Source organism: Phyllobates terribilis, unplaced genomic scaffold (genome assembly GCF_046119375.1).
Source record: "Phyllobates terribilis strain yellow unplaced genomic scaffold, ASM4611937v1 Scaffold_3__8_contigs__length_932513732, whole genome shotgun sequence".
NCBI lineage: Eukaryota > Metazoa > Chordata > Amphibia > Anura > Dendrobatidae > Phyllobates > Phyllobates terribilis.
In genome coordinates this window covers 703,446,781-703,467,097 of record NW_027362763.1, presented here as the reverse complement: position 1 = coordinate 703,467,097, position 20,317 = coordinate 703,446,781, and the positions used below count along the sequence as shown (strand labels likewise).

General features: G+C 38.8%; 1 protein-coding gene across 1 annotated transcript in view; it reads left to right on the top strand.

The window, feature by feature from the left end:
- The first annotated feature begins 2,970 nt into the window (after positions 1-2,970).
- PROX1 (prospero homeobox 1) overlaps positions 2,971-20,317 on the top strand; it is a 92,826-nt gene continuing 75,479 nt past the window's right edge. The window contains exons 1-2 of the mRNA XM_073671960.1: positions 2,971-3,337; positions 9,202-10,985. Coding sequence (XP_073528061.1) covers positions 9,269-10,985 — 1,717 coding nt within the window. The 5' untranslated portion in view covers positions 2,971-3,337; positions 9,202-9,268. The remainder of the gene's footprint in view (positions 3,338-9,201; positions 10,986-20,317) is intronic.

Here is a 20,317-nt window from a genome sequence, read left to right as displayed (position 1 = left end):
CATAGATCGGAAATACATAGATCGATAATAGAAAAATAATTTTTAGAGATTATCAGATAATAAGATAGATAGATATGTAATAGATATGAGATAGATAGGCATGAGATATATAGATATGTGATAGATAAATATTAGGTAGAGATGAGATAGATAGATAGGTAGATAGAGAGATAGAGAGATAGATAGATAGAGAGATAGATAGATAGATAATAGATAGATAATAGATAGATGATAGATAGATAGATAGATAGATAGATAGATAGATATGGGATAGATAGAGAGATAGATAGATAGATGATAGATAGATAGATAAATGATAGATAGGTAGATAGATGATAGATAGAGAGATAGATAGATAGATCATAGATAGATGATAGATAGATAGATACATAGATGATAGATGGATAGATAGATAGAGGGATAGATAGAGAGATAGATAGATAGAGAGATAGATAGATAGATAGAGGGATAGATAGATATGAAATAAATATGTGATAGATAGATATGAGATGATATATATATGTGATAGATATGAGACAGATAGATATTTAGATAGATATGAGATATATAGATAGCTATTAAATAGATAATAGATAGATATGAGATAGATAAATATATAGATAGATATTGAACAGATAGATACGAGATAGATAGATAATAGATAGATTTGATTATTTCTAGGCCAGGATATTTAACAACTTTTTCTTACTTTATTATTAAGAACTGGTAATATTGATCTACAGATTTAGAAATTGGACTGTAACAAAATAAAATACAGAAGAAACTAGTTGGAAAATTACTTTTTACTTTTTCATCTTTTTTTAGCTCTCGAATTTGTTCTTTTTTTATTTTCGAGTTTTTCTATTGACTATAACTACATGACCAAAGTGATAGATTAGAACGGGTGAATATTTAATTTTAATGATAGGAGGATTCAGAAAAACTTGCAGACTGGACCTTCTACAATACCCTGATACGGGCTGCGGCCGCCCCCGGAATGGTTTATTAGTCTGTATTATATATTATAGCTGCTAACACTTTTTGGTGTTTTTTCTTTCAGAACCTCGCCTTCTACCAGTGTCAGATTAGGATCTGGGAAGACGTTCTCCGGAGGTAAGTATCACAACGCCAAGTTTCCTTTGTCACAACTCATTGGTTCAATGTTCTCAACCGTATGTAATGATGTCAGACAATGATTTAATGAAAATAGTACTACCGGTCAAAAGGCTGCAGTTAATTTGTAGGGTGAAACGAAGCACTTCACTGTATGCCATGATATTTATTAAAGCCACGCATTTCCATACAGTTAGGAGTTAATGGATCATGTGACTGTTTCATTATATTTACTAGGAAACATTAACCCTTTCACTCATTTATGACGCCGGCCAAGAGTCTGCATTCTTTGCTGTGTTATATATGTAAAGTGGATGTAACGCTTTGACAGCTCAACCCTGCCATCCTGAAATAATGTAACATACATATATGCCAAATAAATGCATTTCCCAGACAAATAATATCATTTTCCGTTGATCCTTTCATAGTCCTATACTTATTCTCTGAATACATAAAGATATAAATAAAATAAAAGTTAAAAGTCTGAACCAGAGAAAGTTCTACAAAAATAGGAACTCAAGTTGATCATTTTACCTCTATCCCTAAATAAAGGGTGAAATTACTCAATCTGTACAGTAAAAAGGGGGAAAAAAAGCATTTTCCCGAATACATTGACCCTACAACTTCATCTCATTGGTCTATAAAGTAGTAGAATAACAAGCAACAAAACTTTACCAATCACAAGTCACATCCTGCAAAAAGTTTCTTCTAAACTCTCTATATTTTCCTTCAGGATTCATTATTTTAGTTGTTTTATTATTTTCATCAGTTCTGAAGATAAAGAAAAAAAAACATCCCAGTTGTTAAAATCTGATCAATCCATGGTTTTTTTCGGAAAAAATCCTACTTCTCTACCAATTCCCCCCCCCAATAAAAAAGCTACCGCCGCGTATCCAAGTGTTGACACGTCTGACGTGAAACACAGACTTGTGATTACCGTGTAACCTCTTTCACTCAAAGCTCCCAGACGGCGGTATCAGCGATACGAGAGAAGACACTTGTCATATTCTACATATCAGCAGCATTCTATACGATTTTTTCCTTCAGAATTCCTCCAGTAACTCAATATATCAGATATTACACAGTAATTGCTAGATCAGGAGCAGTAACTGTCTGCTGGGTCCTGTGAAGCAGAATGAGAGATGTCAATTGTGGTTAAGCAACGAGCGGCTGGAGAGATGACAGCGTCGCCTTGTTATATACACAGTGCTGCCTTACTTCTTCTCCCCTTCTATCACCAGTGTCATAGAAAGAAAAAAAAAACAAACGATGTACCTTCCATCCAATAAACCATTCTAACTGCTGCCAAGATAAGGGCGACGGATGAGATAATCTAGTTTATAACATCTGCTACGGCCGAACACACATCTTTTCTATAGATAATATATCGTGATCCATTTTTCTAATTGTACTCCGTGATGGAGTCAAGATTTAATACAGCGATATTATGAGTTACTCGCCCTTTCGAATTATTCTCCCGTCTTGTGTGATCATAATAACATACAGATCATCCGATGTACACCACGTCTACGTTGGTAGAACAGAATTTCTATGTCTAGATTTTTTTTGCTACGTGACCAAGAAATTTGTAACTTAAACTCCTGATGAAGGTCTTAAAAGAAAAATGTAAAAAAAAAAAAAAAAAAAAATCGCTATCTCTTAAAAAAAACAACGATCCTTTCTGCCGACAACAAGGCTTGGCTCGGACTCATCCTCCTCTTCTGTCTCCATCTGTATTCCCCCTTTTTTTTTTTTTTCCTCCTTCTCCAAGTTGACTGTCCCACCTTGCTTCTGAAGTTGTCTCCTGATTGGTGTGCGCCCCCTCCCTTACGTCACTCAGAATGTGACGTTCAGTCTTCCTGTTTCCTCCAGCTGTGTCTTAAAGTAAATCTTGTTGTAGCGCAGAGCCTCAGCTGAGCTGTGCCTGCAGAACTAATACAATTACAGCCAGCCAAAGGAGAGAGAGCAGCACAAAAGATCTGTCCTCGCTCTCTGCTCTTGCTTCTCTACAATCTGCCTCCTGTTTGTTCTCTGTCAGATTCGCACACACGCGCGCACACACACACACTCACACACATACGCACTCATACACTCTGTCCTTTAGTCATTCAGACACACACAAACATTCTCCCTCCCTTGTCAAATTGTACTATTCATCAGCAGATAGCCCGGGCTCCTTTGCTTTTCACCAGCACACCGGATCAGTTTTCCTCGCTTTCACTGAGTAAGTATATAACCCTTCTGCCACTGGCTTATCCCAAAAAATAACTTCTGACCACTAGATGCTTAAGGATTTTACTATCTGAGTTATTTCACGGAATGGAAACTTTACAGAAATGTCCTGATGAATGGAGTAAGTGAAATTTGTCCCTTTTGTTTTTTTTTTCCTTTAAGCTTTTTTTTTTTTTTTACATTGTGTTTAGACTTGTTTTAGGCTTTCTAGGCAATGTTCGATTGAAGGTATAGATTTTAATTTCAGGCGTTGTAGACCCTTCTGTTCTTAACTTATATACTTGTATTTCCATTCTTTTTATCATTTGCTTGTTATTTGCATTGAAACTTCCCTTTTTTTTTTTTTCTTGCGTGTCAATATTTCCAAGCAAAAGTTAAAGCTGACGGAGATCACGTTGTAAATTCTTCTTTCGTAGAGTTGGTCCACTTTTAAAAATAAGCAAAAAAAAAACCCCCCAAAACCAGTTTTTAGTCTTCGATGAAGGGATAGGGTAAACATTTTGTTTGTGAGATGTAGAGTAGTTCAAATTAAAAAAAAATAAAAAAAAGCAAAATAAACAAGTTTTTAAGACTTCGATTTCTAGTCCACTTTATTATTTGTGTATTAGCGAGTGCTGCTGATGATGATTGCCATCACTGGGAACTCGGTGGCCTCCGTTAGCATGCAGCTCCACACATTACTTAGGGTTAAGGAACTGCTTTGAATTTCTTAGAAAAAAAAAAGCTTAGGGTTTGTCTTAAGAATGAATTGCACGTGTATAGCATTGTGTAGGGATGCTGTGGCAGAATAGCATATGGCTAAGGCTGCAGTGGTCCGCTCTGTGGTGAGAGTAAGGACGCTCTCCACTCCCAGGCTGCACATGCTGCTGCTTCAGTAGGGAACTGCTCAGTGCTGAATCTACAGTCATTACTACTGTTTTCTTTTTGGAAGTTTATCCTGCATGCACGTTTCTTTTCCGAGATCAATTATCATCTCCCCTGTGTGTTTGTGCGCCCCTCTGTTCTTGTATTTCATTATTCCCTACTTATTTGATTTTATGACACTTTTTAAAAAAGTTGTTTTCATAGGATAACATTCACTTCAAGGCAGCTGATGATTAATTCGCTTTGAAAGTTTTGTTGATTGTTTTTATTTTTTTTTTGCTTTTTTTGACCCTCCTAACCCTCCTCCTCCTCCTCCTCCTCCTCTTCTTCGTCTTCCTCCTCCTCTCCCTCTTCTCCAGTCTGGATAAGCTATTGTAAAACCATAACAAAATGCGCATGGGCAACACAAGACAGGTGCGCTGTGTCAAGAGAGACAGGTGCAAGTTTTCGTTTAGTAGAATCTTTACCAGGCAACTATTATTGTTGAGTGGTTTATGAATTTATGGTCGCGAGATAAGGAGAACTAAGGACTTCAGGGACTTTCAAATTAGACCTGGTGAGACGTTTTTGTGTATCAGTCTTTATTTGCATACTAAGTACCGGGGCTGCATTATTAATCGTCAGGCTGATAGGAAGAAAATGATGTTTTCCATCAGTTGCACGTTTCTGAAGCGAAACCATATGTTCTATGTTGGGAGCTGTTGTCACGTGCAAAGTTGCTTTGTCATAGACGTTTACCACAACTGAAAGCAATTTTATTAATTTGCTTGATCGTTATGTATAGTCAGATTGAGTTTTTATTGGATTTTTATACTTACTCTTTCCCATTTGTATTGTGTTGTAGATTACTATTACTGTACTGTTTGTATTGTTTATTTGTCATTAATTACTAAACGTAAAATACTCCTTTATCATTGGAGTTTTTGTTAGATGAATAATATAATGTATCATATTGCTATGATTTATTTTTAGTCTTAGTTAAATGATTTTTCCTGGTGTTTTTTGTGTTGTTTGCTGAATTTGTACCAACTTTTCATACACGTAAATATCACCCTGTGTAGATGCTGCTGGCGGAGATGTCGACAAGCCCCCGACTGCATAGAAACTAAGGTGTAGGTTTTGGCTGTTTTCTAAGTTTACCTTGAAACGTTCACTATGTTTGATCCTTGGAAATAGAAGCCTCTTATCTGTGTCAGTTCCACCTTTTAGTTCTGTGTCCTTTTGTACGTTTAATACTTCTGCTTTTTATTAATCATCCATGGAGGAACTTTAGATATAAAGGTGTAAAATATCATGAAACAGGATAGGCATGCACTTCATTTTATGGCAGCTCTATATTCCACCTGACACTAAATGTTAGAAGTTTCAGGGAAGTAACCCCTCTTCTGCCCTCGGTGACCTAATAAGTTGTATTTTTCCCCTTCTTCTTTTGCCCGTAGAAACACCCGCATTTGTGTGAATATCCAACATGTTATAGGATCCAGCCGCTATTCTGGCCTTACTAACTTTGCCAAACTTAGTTTTACCACTCAGGTTTATAAAAAAAAAGTTATAATCTCCTATTCTCTAGGTATTTGATGACTGTTTGACACACAGGGAATAAACCCTAAACCGAAATTATAAAATAATCATTTCCCACTCCCACTGACTTTCTCCATAGCTGTCTTGTCCTTTACCTTAACTACTAAGATGAACAGAATATTTGTGCTGTCGGGCAGCATGAATAAAAATGTTAATTTTTTTTTTATTGACCACAGTTATTTGATATATTAAAATATTGCAACATTTTGAAAAGTTTACATGTAAAAGGTAAAAATGTAAACATGTCAGGCTTAACATAACTGTAACATAACTTTCCTCAATTAACTTCCACCTTCCTTTTTATGTGATGAAAAATATTCAATGATCTGGAAAACATAATGTAAATACATTTGCTTATACTGTATATATATATATATATATATATATATATATATATATATATATATATAAGAGTATATAAATATATATGCATACGTGTGTGTGTGTGTATATATATATATATAGATAAAGAGAAAGGGATAAATATGCATATTAATATATGTATACATCTATCTATACATTTATAATTTTATATATATGTATATCTATACATAGAGAGACAGATATGCATATATATATATATATATATATATATATATATATATATATATATATGTATATACACACACATTTATGTTATCTGTTTGTGCTCTCCAGAATGCATTTATGCAGATCTGGTGTGTACTAAAATATAATATTTAAAAAATATTACTTGTTGCATTCGGTTTATAGCTATTCGACCTTTTAAGAGACCAGTGCACCACAAATATTGTAGCAAAGAAGGTGCTAGAATAAATTATTTTAACTCCTACGTTTTCAAAAATCCATTTTCATTCCACAACTTGTGTTATGGTAACATTTACATAGAATAACAAAATGCACAAAACACTTTTTTAGCAACTTTAGAGATGCCGCCATCAAGAACGGGCAAGTCAATGTTTTTTTTTTTTTTACAGTTTAAATTTTTTTTTCTAAACTATTATTATTATTATTTTCTTAATCAGTTACTGTTACCCAAGAGTTTAAAACTTATGAATTAGACATGTCCTATCGTAATGTCACTACCAGTCCATTCTTTTTTTTTGTCACTCGTATTATTAATTTTTTTTTTAAAGCTTCCGTCAATTTTTAAAATAATTAAAAAAAAAAGAGAACCTTAAAAAATGAATAAGAAAAAGTAAGAGATATAAAAAAATTAGACACGTACAACTTAAACTGAAAACAAAATAACACGATTATTTGCAGTTTAGTTGCCCTTTTACAGTTTTTGATTTTTTGGAGGGTGAGGAGGGATGTATTAATTTTTTAAATAACAAAATTAACATTTTTGTTAAGGGACACTGAGAAATGACAAGTGGTGAAAATAGTAAAAAATTATCTCTGGTCAGCAGCTGCAAAACCTGAACAAAACAAGCAGTTAAACCATTTCACCCATTTAAACACTTTTATTAATTATTGCTTTCATCTTTTTTTTGCCAATCTGGATTAGTCTAAGCAAATTGAATCTCATGGTCATTTGCCAATAGTGCGTGTTAGCATTGCATGAACTATACAATACAAAGGTAAACACATATGCTCACATATATATATACATGCATGGTTACCAGCCATCACTTTGCATGTATCTACCGGTGTAGTAATATGTCAAATGTGCTGGGATATAATCACAAATATCATGTGTAATTCGTTAAAAAAAAAAGTTAGGAGAGGCTACTAATAATTAAGTTAATCCATACATGTATATATAGTATGCATGTAGTATGCAATCTGTACAGATTTTACTTTAGGCCTTCCTCCAAAGTGAGAGATCTGATTTCCTTTTTTGTAACCTGTTTCGGCTACGATATTTAACTTTATATTGACCCAGCTTGATTTAAGTTGCATGTACATCATGTATTTATTGGACCTGCCCCCCCCTACAAAAAAAGGTATTTTCCCAGCACCTTAAACTCTACCTTAATTTCGAGACCTATTTTGTGTGCTCTTCGTGGCTACTGTCTTGATATTGATGGTTTTGTCATGCTTAAATTATGCTTATTTGCATGAATAGTCATCCTTTAAAACTAACCACAGATGCCGTCCTAGGGAGCACATAGATGTTTTTACAGGTGAACCGAAAGAGATGGGACCATTTCCAAAAAGTCTGCAGGCTGCCTTTGGCAGTATACCCTATAATTGCTAGGATGTGCTCTGTTAAGCAAATGCATAGTTTAATATTAGATAAAAGCGCCATGAAACAAAAAAATGCCTAATTTTTTTTTTTCACTAAGCACAATTTTATCTCCCAAGGAAAGAGAGAGAGAAAGAGAACATAGAGCCAAGGATATCTGCGCTGGCAACGTCACAAGTTCGTCAGTCTCGAGTTACTTTAGTTGGGTCGCAGGCTCAGTGTTGTATGTTATCTTTCTTAAACTTTATTCCGAAGGAAACTATGACTCTTTGGAAGAAGTCAGAGCATCTTCCTTTCTCACACTATTTTTTTTAAATTGGGTCGTGTATATTTTTCTACATTTTCCAGGAATTATGCAGTCTTCAACGAAATGATGGACAAAGATGGTGTCACTTGGCATCTGCAGCACAATTAGGGAATGAGTGAGAGGAATAGTCTTTTCCCATAAACCTGTACATAAGGTCCCGGAGGCTATGAAGAGGGGTTTACATGAACAACAGGAAATATACGCCCTTAACACCAACGCTAATACGTAACTGTGAATAGGCGATCCCATCTTTGCAGGAATTTTTAACACTATTTGCATTTACCAGTTTCTTATTACACTTGAGGCTAAAAGAGAATAGAATTTTGTCAGTGTTCAAATATTTAGAACATTTTAACATTTTTAGATTTCTTTTAACAAATTTCATAGATTTTACAAAAGTTTTGACACGAGAAAAAATTGCTCTTGCACCAACATCTTTACGGCCCAGTAGCTTAGCATACTTATTACGGAATTAAAATATCTAAATCCTTCAGTAAAGACACAATATTTGTGCATCTCTACTTCTTTTTCCCATCTTACTAAAAGGCTTACATCTATTCCTCCATCTTTCTTTTTTTTTTTAGTAATATCTAAATTTAATCAATTGGTTGGATTCTTCTAAACCATTTCTTTAGGAGATAAAACAGTATCCTTTTAAGTGTTTGTATGCAAGAATCATATTACCGGTGCCTAAGCATTTTTTATTTTGTGTTTGTGTATTTTTTTTTCTTAAATCTTAATCCATCTTAAACCAGTGAAGCAGAAATATTTAAAAATGTTTCATTTCAAGCAGAGTGCATAATAAATTGCAATAATTGTAATGTGCCATAAATCCCAAAGCCTATGCATTTTGCATTTTATTCAGGATTGAGGTCAGGAAATTTGGAGAAATTTAAAGAAAATGATTCATCAGTCCTTTTGTTCTGTTGGCCAGGGTCCCAGGATTCTCGAGCTGTGCCCAGCTGACAAGCTTTTGAAGATGGCACAATAACAGTCCAGTGATGCCTGACCATGACAGCGCAGCTCTCTTAAGCAGGCAGACCAAGAGAAGAAGAGTTGACATTGGAGTGAAAAGGACTGTAGGGACAGCATCTGCATTTTTTGCTAAGGCAAGAGCATCGTTTTTCAGTGCCATGAATCCCCAAGGTGTAGATCAGGATGTTGAGTATTCAGTGGTGCAGCATGCAGATGGGGAAAAGTCGAATGTACTCCGCAAGCTGCTAAAGAGGGCGAACTCCTATGAAGATGCAATGATGCCTTTTCCAGGAGCAACTATCATTTCCCAGCTGTTGAAAAATAACATGAACAAAAATGGTGGCACGGAGCCCAGTTTCCATGCCAGTGGGCTCTCCAGCGCAGGCTCAGAGATACATCAGGAGGATGTGTGTAGCAACTCTTCAAGAGACAGCCCCCAAGAGTGTCTTTCCCCTTTTGGCAGGCCTGCGATGAGAGATTTTGAAATCGATCGGTTGTGTGATGAACACCTGAGAGCAAAGCGTGCCCGGGTTGAAAATATAATCAGAGGTATGAGCCATTCCCCAAATGTGTCAATGAGGGGCAATGAAATTGAAAGAGACGGAGCCCCTCGGTCCATAAGTCCCCGAGAAAGCTATCGAGAGAACAAGCGCAAGCAAAAACTGCCGCAGCAGCAACAGCAGAGTTTCCAGCAGCTGGTTTCAGCTAGGAAAGAGCAGAAGCGAGAGGAGCGTAGACAGCTGAAACAGCAGCTGGAGGACATGCAGAAACAGCTGCGCCAGCTGCAGGAAAAGTTCTACCAGATCTATGATAGCACTGATTCTGAGAATAATGAAGATGGCAACCTCTCCGAAGACAGTATGCACTCTGAAATGATAGATGCGAGAGCCAGGGATTCTGTGGGCAGGTCAGATAATGAAATGTTTGACTTAGTTCCTGGGCAGCTCATTGACCGTGCACGAGCCCTTATCAGGGAGCATGACATGGCACCAGATAATCAACAGAAAAGAGAAGGACCTAAAGACAGAGATCATTTTCATAGCATTTTCCACCCAGAAGGCAAACATCTGGCAGAGACACTAAAGCAAGAACTGAATACCGCCATGTCCCAAGTAGTAGACACGGTGGTAAAGGTCTTTTCTGCTAAACCCATACGTCAACTTCCTCAGGTCTTCCCACCCCTACAGATTCCTCAGGCAAGATTTGCAATCAGTGGAGAAAACCATAACTTCCACACCACCAACCCACGTCTGCAGTGCTTTGGCGACGTCATCATTCCAAATCCCTTGGACACATTTGGTGGTGTTCAGATGCCTAGTTCCACAGACCAAACTGAAGCGCTGCCCTTAGTTGTACGAAAAAATTCTAATGACCAGCCACCCCCTGGGCCTCCACCTGGCACCCATCATCCTTCACTACATCAATCTCCTCTCTCAGCAGCTGCCAGTTTCTCACCTTCTTTCCGTCACCCATTCCCTCTTCCACTCATGGCATACCCATTCCAAAACCCATTGGGTGCACCATCATCAGCCTTTCAAGCAAAAGACAGATCATCCCCAGAATCCCTAGACTTGACTAGGGAGACCACCAGTTTGAGGACCAAGATGTCAACCCACCATATTAACCATCATCCATGCTCTCCAGCCCACCCACCAAGCTCAACGGAAGGGCTATCGCTGTCTTTCATCAAGTCGGAGTGTGGAGACATGCAAGATATGTCTGACATTTCACCTTACTCTGGAAGTGCAATATCCTTTTTAAAGAATTTTATAAGTTTATAATCCTTTTATCTTACAGTCATAGAACAATTTAAAGAGGTTGTCCAAGAGTTTTAGAAATCAAGCAGCAGGCAGAAAAGCTAATATACCTCTAAAATCTGCCACCACTTCCGTGGTCCCTGTTAGTCTTTGCATAGCTACCTGCAGCAATGATGTCACGTACATCCCGGTCACTGTGGCAGCCAATCACTGGTCTTAGCGGTCACATGGCGCACATGCCAGTATCACTGCTAAGGCTAATTATTGGCTGCGCTGGTCACATGTTCGTACAGTACATAATCGCTGCCGGAAAATAAACAAAAAGGAACACCAGGGTGTCATAAATAAATAAAGCAGCGTAAGTATTTTCTTAGTTTTTAATTTTATCACTTTTCCTGCAGCTTCTTTGATTTCTTACACTCCCGGACAACCCCTTTTGATATATTTTAGCCTATTTTATTAAAACACATATATACTTTCTATTCTATTGTAAATGAGAACTTATGTGTAAGTCATTATGTGTATATGTATTGGAAGGACTAGAAAGGATATAATTAATTTTATAGTCCTTCATTATTATTGCTGACTTAACAGAAGTTTGGGTATAGGTAAGGCTATATTCAAGGATTTGGAGTTTGATGTGAATTTCCCAAAAGTAAGACATTACTCATTATTGGGTCGTACATGGTTAAGACACTAAGCACTATTAGTAGACTTGGTCCGAATCGATTTGCAGAACCTGGTCCATCAGCCACATCAGTATACTGTGGCTACTGGACAGGAGTCTTGAGAACCGCCTCGAACCTGACGGCATCCACGACTCTTCTTTTGATTAGCCGACCTGACATGCCATCACCGTTGCTACATGAAGCACATGTGACGTTGCTCCAGGCCGGCTAATCAAAAGCGGATACTGTCAGGTAAGAGGCAGTTCTCGCAACTCCCATTCAGCGGATACAGAGTACTGACGTGACCGATGGACCGCGTTCTGAAAATTGATTCTCACCAACTCTACCTATTAGTAACGGTCCCCCAAAATATGTCTGATTTTAAGGCTCTGGTTATGTCATGTTAAGATACCTCAGTAGGAGGTACACAAGTATCAAATACTGTCTCCTTCTACAGCCGAACTCCTCATAATCTGCTCTTAGAGAAACGTTTATTATATATTTTATTCCAAACTGAGCACAAGGTAAATGAGTTACCGTATATTTGTATAAACTTTTCAAAAATATTTCATCACTAGTTGTTTTTTTTCCGTCTTCACTATCTGTATTCATAGGAGAAGCGATAAATACCATCAGCCATTTCTACTTCATTATCGGTAATATGATATTATATTCTAATAGAAGGTTTTTACTCTTTTTTTGCAGAATTTTACCATTTAAAGTTAGATTTACATCAGTCAGGAATTTCATGTTCTCATTTATTTGATTGTAACCTTGCATACCAATAGTTTCTGCGTGTCACTGAACAAAGCGATGGAGGAGGGAGTGATAACTGTAAAGACCCAACTAGTAAAAGGCGGCGGGAACATTTCATTATTATTTTATAAGACTTGTTCTGTACGATTTCAAAGCTTCATTAGAAGTGAAGTTTGATATTGAACTGATTTTATGCAGTTTTTACTTTGCTTATCCAGTTTACACATCATATATATAGTCTAGTATGGTGGACTTACCATGTAGTTTCTTCTTCTGGCCATATATGTCCTTAACTGGACCCTTTGATTGAACCACAAGCTTAATGATAACTGGATAAACTCAGCCTAAATTATCATCTTTCTTGTAAATTGTCCATTGTTGGTTGCTGTATGTGGAAGCCATTGACTAAAGACGCAACATTAATGGTGAGCCAAAAATCAAAAATATTTCAGAAACTACAACATAAGCCCAGTATAAACTCTTCTAGATACACAAAACTTTGGTGCAGGTACTATTTCTTACAACTCTAGACAGGTCTGTAAGTTTGTCAGATTTTGGATATAAAAAATTACTTACCGTGTATAGCAATTCTCAACAAATCACCCCAAACTGGAAACACCAGAAATGAAAAGAGATAAATGCAAAATAATAGTAAAGATACAGTTGTGCTATAAATATGGTGCATGTGCTATATAACTGTCTGTGTTAGGTTTATGGAATATGCCCTTTTACTAAGCACTTTTCGGCTTAAGGGGTTGTCCACCTTTGGGGACATTTTTATTTTTTTTTACTTAAAGGGGGTTTTTCCATGAACAAAAGTTAACTTTAATCAATAGATCTTGGAATAATTATAATAACTTCCTCAATTGAATGTGTTTAAATAAAATGTTCCTGTGCTGAGATAATCCTATAAATGTGCCCCTGCTGTGTACTGTGTAATGGATGTGTCTCACCGTACAGGAACATGGTCTGATCATACCACAGCTCCTGAGCAGGGGAGGAAGCAATAGAGAGGATACAGACTGGACAGCAGGGGATCACAGCTGATTCTTTTTGGGAGGCAAAACATTTCCTTGCCTGTTTTTAAGCAATGTTTTACTTCAAAGAAAGAATAATTTGCAATTCCATGCTGTAATGTCTGTATACTCTTTTGCTTCCTCCCCTGCCCAGGAGATGTGGTATGATCAGACCATGTCCCTGTACGGTCAGACACAGCCATTACACAGTACACAGCAGGGGCACATTTATAGGATTATCTCAGCACAGGAACACTTTATTTAAACACATCCAATTGAGCAAATTATTATTATTCCAAGATCTATTGATTAAAATGAACTTTTGTTCGTGGGAAAACCCCTTTTTTGGCTGAAAATCATTTTGGCAATTGGGTATTTGGTTTCATTAACAATGTTGTACCGTTTGTCTTCTATAGCCTGTGTGTTGAACTGTGTATTGCTGGCTAAAAAATGAATTAACTGAGAATCCGTCAGCGAGTTTGTTCTGACAACCTGGCTGGCGGAGAGTTTGTAACTTTTATCTGCTGAATTATGATCACAGACCGCATCATAGTTTTATGTGCGGGAAAAAAAAGTCTGTAAAAGCCAAAGGTTGCATAATGTTGAATGGAATCCTATTGTCAAAAGGATTTTTAACCTCAAATACATGCATTTAAGTAAAACAAAAAGTCCCTAAGGTGAACACCAACTTTAAATGTTTGGTAAATGCATTTTAAACAGTTCCTAAATTTATGTACCGTATATTCCGGCGTATAAGACGACCTGGTGTATAAGACGACCCCCCTACTTTCCTGTTAAAATATAGAGTTTAGGATATATTCACCGTATAAGACTACCCCTTTTCCAACGCATACCAAACACCGGTAAAAATTAAAAAAAAACAGATTTGAATTTAACATGGTCCTTTTTTAATTTAAATTCTTATGACATGCAGGTATATAGCAGGAAAACTGTCACTCATAAACATATTAAAATAGGGGGGACCCCACGTCATTTTTTGGGGGGGTCCCCCATTCTAATAGCTAGTAAAGGCTAGGTATTCAGCTGGGGGCTGATATTAGTAGCCTGGGAAGCTCCGTGGGTTTTACCCCCTTCCCAGACTTCAAACATCTGCCCCAGCCGTCTGCTTAACCTCCGCTAGAGATTATAATGATGGTGGATCCCACGCCAATTTTCTTTTTAAAAAATCCTTTATTTTAACACTAAATGACAATTGAGGGGTTAATAAAGATGCAGTCCCTAAATTATTATTAATTTTGTAATTAATTTTTCCCAAAAATGTTGACGTGGGCTTCGCCATATTTTTGTGTCCAGTCAGGTGCAGCAGGCAGGAACGGGCTGCCCCCAACCACCAGCTGCCTATTTGTACCTGGCCGGACACAACAATATAGGGAAGCCCTTTTTTTTTTAATTATTTCATGAAATAATTTAAAAAAAAAAGACGTGGGGCTTCGCCCTATTTTTGTGTCCAGCCAGGTACAACTAGGCAGCTGGGGGCTGGAATCTGCAGCGCAGGGAGACCCAAGCTTTCTGGGCCCCACCCGCTGCAAATTGCAGTCCGCAGCCACCCCGGAAAATGGCGCGTTCATAGAAGCGCCATCTTCTGGCGCTGTACCCAACTCATCCAGGGCCCTGGTGCGGTGGCTCACTGGGTAATAAAGGGGTTAGGGCCAGCTTGGCATTATCAGCTGGCCCTAAGCCCGAAATTCATGGGGTCACGTCAATATTAGACATGACCGCCATGAATTTCTAGTAAAGTAATTAAAAAAAACACAAACACCCAGAATAAAGTCCTTTAATTGAAATAAAGACACAATTTTTTAATGTTCTAAATTAAACCATACTTACCATCACGCCCATTCCAGCTGAAGCCAACGATCTCCTGCAATAAAAGTAAAATAATAAAGCAACCTCATCCTTACCTTTCCATGGTTCCCAGGACCGGTCCAGCTCTGCTACATTCACATGACAGGCTGCACCGCAGCAGAACGCTGCCGTTCAGCTTGCCATGCGGCAGACACTGAGAAGCGCAGGCATGCTTGTGCTCCTCAGTGTCTGACTGTGACGGCATCCAGATGAGCCGAGATCATGTCCAATGAACTCGGCTCACCTCATGCACGTCACTGACAGCGTGGGAAAATTCTCCTGCTCCCCGCATGCGCAGTAGAAGTTTCCCACGCTGTCAGTGACGGACGTCCAGGAGGTGAGCTGAGTTCATTGTCGGCTCATCTGGATGCCGTCACAGCGAGACACTGAGGAGCGCAAGCATGCCTGCGCTTCTCAGTGTCTGCGGGATGACAGGCTGGATGGCAGCGTTCTGCTGCGGTCCAGCCTGTCATCTCGATGTAGCAGAGCTGAAGCTGTCCTGGGAACCATGGAAAGGTAAGGATGAGGTTGCTTTATTATTTTACTTTTATTGCAGGAGATCGTTGGCTTCAGCTGGAATGGGCGTGATGGTAAGTATGGTTTAATTTAGAACAATAAAGGATTGTGTCTTTATTTCAATTAAAGGACTTTATTCTGGGTGTTTGTGTTTTTTTTAACTTTTACTATGGGGTTAGTAATGGGGGTGTCTTATAGACGCCTCTCCATTACTAACCTGGGCTTGATGTCAGCTGGCATTATAAGCTGACATCAACCCCAGCCCTATTACCCCCTGCCACCGCACCAGGGCAGCGTGGAAGAGCGAGGCTAAGTGCCAGAATTGGCGCATCCTATGAATGCGCCATTTCTGGGGCGGCTGACGGCTGGTGTTTCTAGCCTGGGAGGGGGCCAATATTCATGGCTCCCTTCCTGGGCTATTAATATCAGCCCCCAGCTGTCTGCCTAGCCTTTGCTAGCTATTAAATTAGGGGGGACCCCACGTCATTTTTTTTGGGGGGTCCCCCATTTTAATAGCTAGTAAAGGCTATGTATTCAGCTGGGGGCTGATATTAGTAGCCTGGGAAGCTCCGTGGGTATTACCCCCTTCCCAGGCTTCAAACATCTGCCCCAGCCGTCTGCTTAACCTCCGCTAGAGACTAAAATTAAGGGGAACCCCACGCCAATTTTTTTTTAAATAAATCCGTTATTTTAACACTAGATGACAAGTACAGTAACCAGCACTGTCACTGTACTTCATATATATGTGACTGACATGTTTCTATCTATCTAATCTATGTGTGATGCTCTATCTTTCTGTTATAAATTGTCGGGTACAGATAGTGAATTGCCGGCCGGCTTTTTTAAAGAGACGGTGCATGAAAACACTATTATTTGTTTTAATAAATCCTTTACACTAAATGACAAGTACAGTAAGCAACACTATCACTGTACTTCATATATATGTGACTGACATGTTTCTATCTATCTAATCTATGTGTGAAGCTCTATTCTTTCTATTCTAAATTGTCGGGTGCCGGCTTATGCCGCTGCTGAATTGCCGGCTTTTCATATATTGTCACAGAAGCGATGCGAACTTCCCTGCTCCGGACACAGCGCAGCGCTTCTGTGACAAGTGAAAGCTGTCGGCACAGAAGCCCTGCGCTGTGTCCGGAGCTGGGAATACGCAGCGATGTGTCAGTTTCAGCACAGAAGCGCTGACTGTCTGGACCTACCGCCGCCGTATTTTAACTCCCTCCACCTTATATTAACTCCGACATGGCAGGGATACGGCCACGGCAGCTTATTAACACCCCCAGAGTATCCCCGCATGTCAATCTCTGAAAGATCAAAAGCATTACCGGCGTATAAGACGACCCCAGACTAGACAGAAGATTTTTCAGTCTTCAAAAGTCGTCTTATACGCCGGAATATACGGTACTTAGGCCAAATGAACAATAGGAATATTAAACTTATTGTATTACAATGTGAAGGAAAACTGATGCACTGTGTAATGCCGAGTGTACAGATTCAGAGAATATTTAGAGAATACCCTAGATGGAAAATTATGACAATTGCATTTAAAATCAATTTCCAAATATTTACAGGGTTTCTGCCAAATTCCCCCAGTTGGAACCACGTCACTGTGATCGTCATCGGTCCTGAGAACAGGTCAGTTGTGGTCTGGTACACAGAAGACCTGCCATTACCACACCATTACAGTATACGCACGAGCAGAAGATTTCTTGCAAAAAGTTTTGCAACTGGAAATCATTCAGGGTTTATCTCAATGGGGTTGTTTAGACTGCAAAAACATAGGCTTTTTGCAAATTCCATGCAGGTAGTTTGGGCAGAAATTTTGGCAGCAAATTTGTCATGTGTGAATGTACCTTAGGGCTGCAAATGAAACAAGCTGAAGTCTTACTCTAAATTCAGCACTCAGACAGGGCCCGATAGGTAGCATTTAGGGGTTTTATTAATTAAAAATGGCCCCTAACAGTGAGTTTATGCAAGCTTTCAAGTGGCGTCTACCGTATAAATATATTTCTACCTCTTCATCAATCTATGTAGATGTAATAGTAAAAATGAAACCAGCCACTAGACTGGTGATCACGGCGACATGATCCGTATTTTTGTGCCAGTCTTTACAAATCTTTTCCACTTTCTCATCTTCATTTTTTGTGCATTTTCCCAATGTCAAGAGGATGATTTGCAGCTTATGATGCCAATAAGGCCCATGGAGAGACAATACACTGAGGATACGAGCGCCTTCGGGGCTTGGATCACACACAGAAGTGACTCTGTGTTCTCCAGCGTCTCTCGATATTACATCCCATAACAGAAGGAAGCACGGAGCAGTTGTGCTCAGTAGGTAGGCTGGCGCCAGTCGTGTGCTCCATGTCAAAACAGCTTTCCCCCCCGAAAAAAGGAGAATATATTCCTACGCTGTTATAGAGGAAGTGTGAGTCAAGTCCACAGATGACTCTCATCGTCTTCAGGAGGTTAATTATTACAGAGGAGGACGATGCCATGTTTGTGTTCTCAGAACGCAGGTAGCGATTGGTTACCTCTGTATAAAGTTCCCTTGTACAGCCTGGAGTCTGCTGTGCGGGCCCGGTGCAGCTGCCTGCTATGCATGATTAACCTCTGTTCAGCTTTACTTAGAAATCTTTTGTCCTGACGTGCACAAAGCAAATTATTTTAGAAAGCCACTGAGCACAATTAAATTCAAAAATCAGTGTAGATGGCTACCGGCACAGCCGCCATTGTGTTTCCTGTTGCCGATTTGCGAATATTGATATCTTAATTCATTTATGGGTTTTTTTTTCTTGCACATTAAACCAATTTCTCATGACTTCTTATATAAATTAGACATCTACATCACCACTATAGGGGGTATAGAGGCGGCGATTGCACCCATAGCACTTGTTTTCTGATCCTTTGTCGCATGAGAAGTGTTAAAATTGGATCATGTTCTTTTTTGGGGGGAAAGGTGGGGGACATTACAGATTTGATGCAGATTTTGCATTCGGGCCCAGGAGGTTTTTCTGCTAGTAGCAGGGAAGTGAGTAGTTTTTCTTGCATTTTTCTTTAGTATTGAAGATAAGCAAATCTAACAAAATCTAAATTGACTCGAATTTGGCCAGGAAATTCGATTTGCATTGAATTTATTCAATGCAAAAAACTGTGCATTTTTATGCTCTCAGGTCTCTCCAGATACCAGAGCATGATGAACATATAAAAAAATTGTAAAAAAAAATTATCCTCACCTGTACTAGAACACAGTCCTGCTCCAGTCTGGTTGTTTTCTTCTGTCCAATCACCAGCCCGGCACAGTCTTCAGTGGGTCATCTTTGGTGTCTTCCAATACGTGGCATCTTTGGCGCCTCTGACTAGGCCAGGTCACCTGGCATTTGTCAACCAATGCCAATACATGCCCCAGATTAATCACAGCAAGAAACAGCAAAGATGAAAAGTACCAAAGACGCTGAAGATGCAGGTGGCGGAAAACTCTGAAGATGGCCCAATGAAGACCTCACTGGTGACCGGACTGAAGAAGACTGAAGCAGGGCTGACTGGCAGGACAGTTGAGGTCCAGGTGAGTATAATTTTTTTTCATTTTGTTAGCCCTTTCCCAACCTTTTATAATTTAGTAAAATGGCGACCGGACAGCAGTTATATTGCTGGATTTGATTTGCCAGAAGCAAATCAAAAAAAAAAAAAATTGGATTCAGGCAAATCTGAATTTGTCACCTCCTAGTCAGTACACACGATGAGCAAAGTTGAATTTATTGTTGATCTGTTTAGTTTCTTATGTACACACTGATAACTGTGCCGGCATACAGTACAGACCAAAAGTTTGGACACACCTTCTCATTTAAAGATTTTTCTGTATTTTCATGACTATGAAAATTGTACATTCACACTGAAGGCATCAAAACTATGAATTAACACATGTGGAATTATATACTTAACAAAAAAGTGTGAAGCAACTGAAAATATGTCTTATATTCTTGGTTCTTCAAAGTAGCCACCTTTTTCTTTGATGACTGCTTAGCACACTCTTGGCATTCTCTTGATAAGCTTCAAGAGGTAGTCACCGGAAATGGTTTTCACTTCACAGGTGTGCCTTGTCAGGTTTAATAAGTGGGATTTCTTGCCTTATAAATGGGGTTGGGACCATCAGTTGTGTTGTGCAGAAGTCAGGTGGATACACAGCTGATAGTCCTACTGAATAGACTGTTAGAATTTGTATTATGGCAAGAAAAAAGCAGCTAAGTGCAGAAAAACGAGTGGCCATCATTACTTTAAGAAATGAAGGTCAGTCAGTGCGAAAAATTGGGCAAACTTTGAAAGTGTCCCCAAGTGCAGTTGCAAAAACCATCAAGCACTACAAAGAAACTGGCTCACATGAGGACCGCCCCAGGAAAGGAAGACCAAGAGTCACCTCTGCTTCTGAGGATAAGTTTATCCGAGTCACCAGCCTCAGAAATCGCAGGTTAACAGCAGCTCAGATT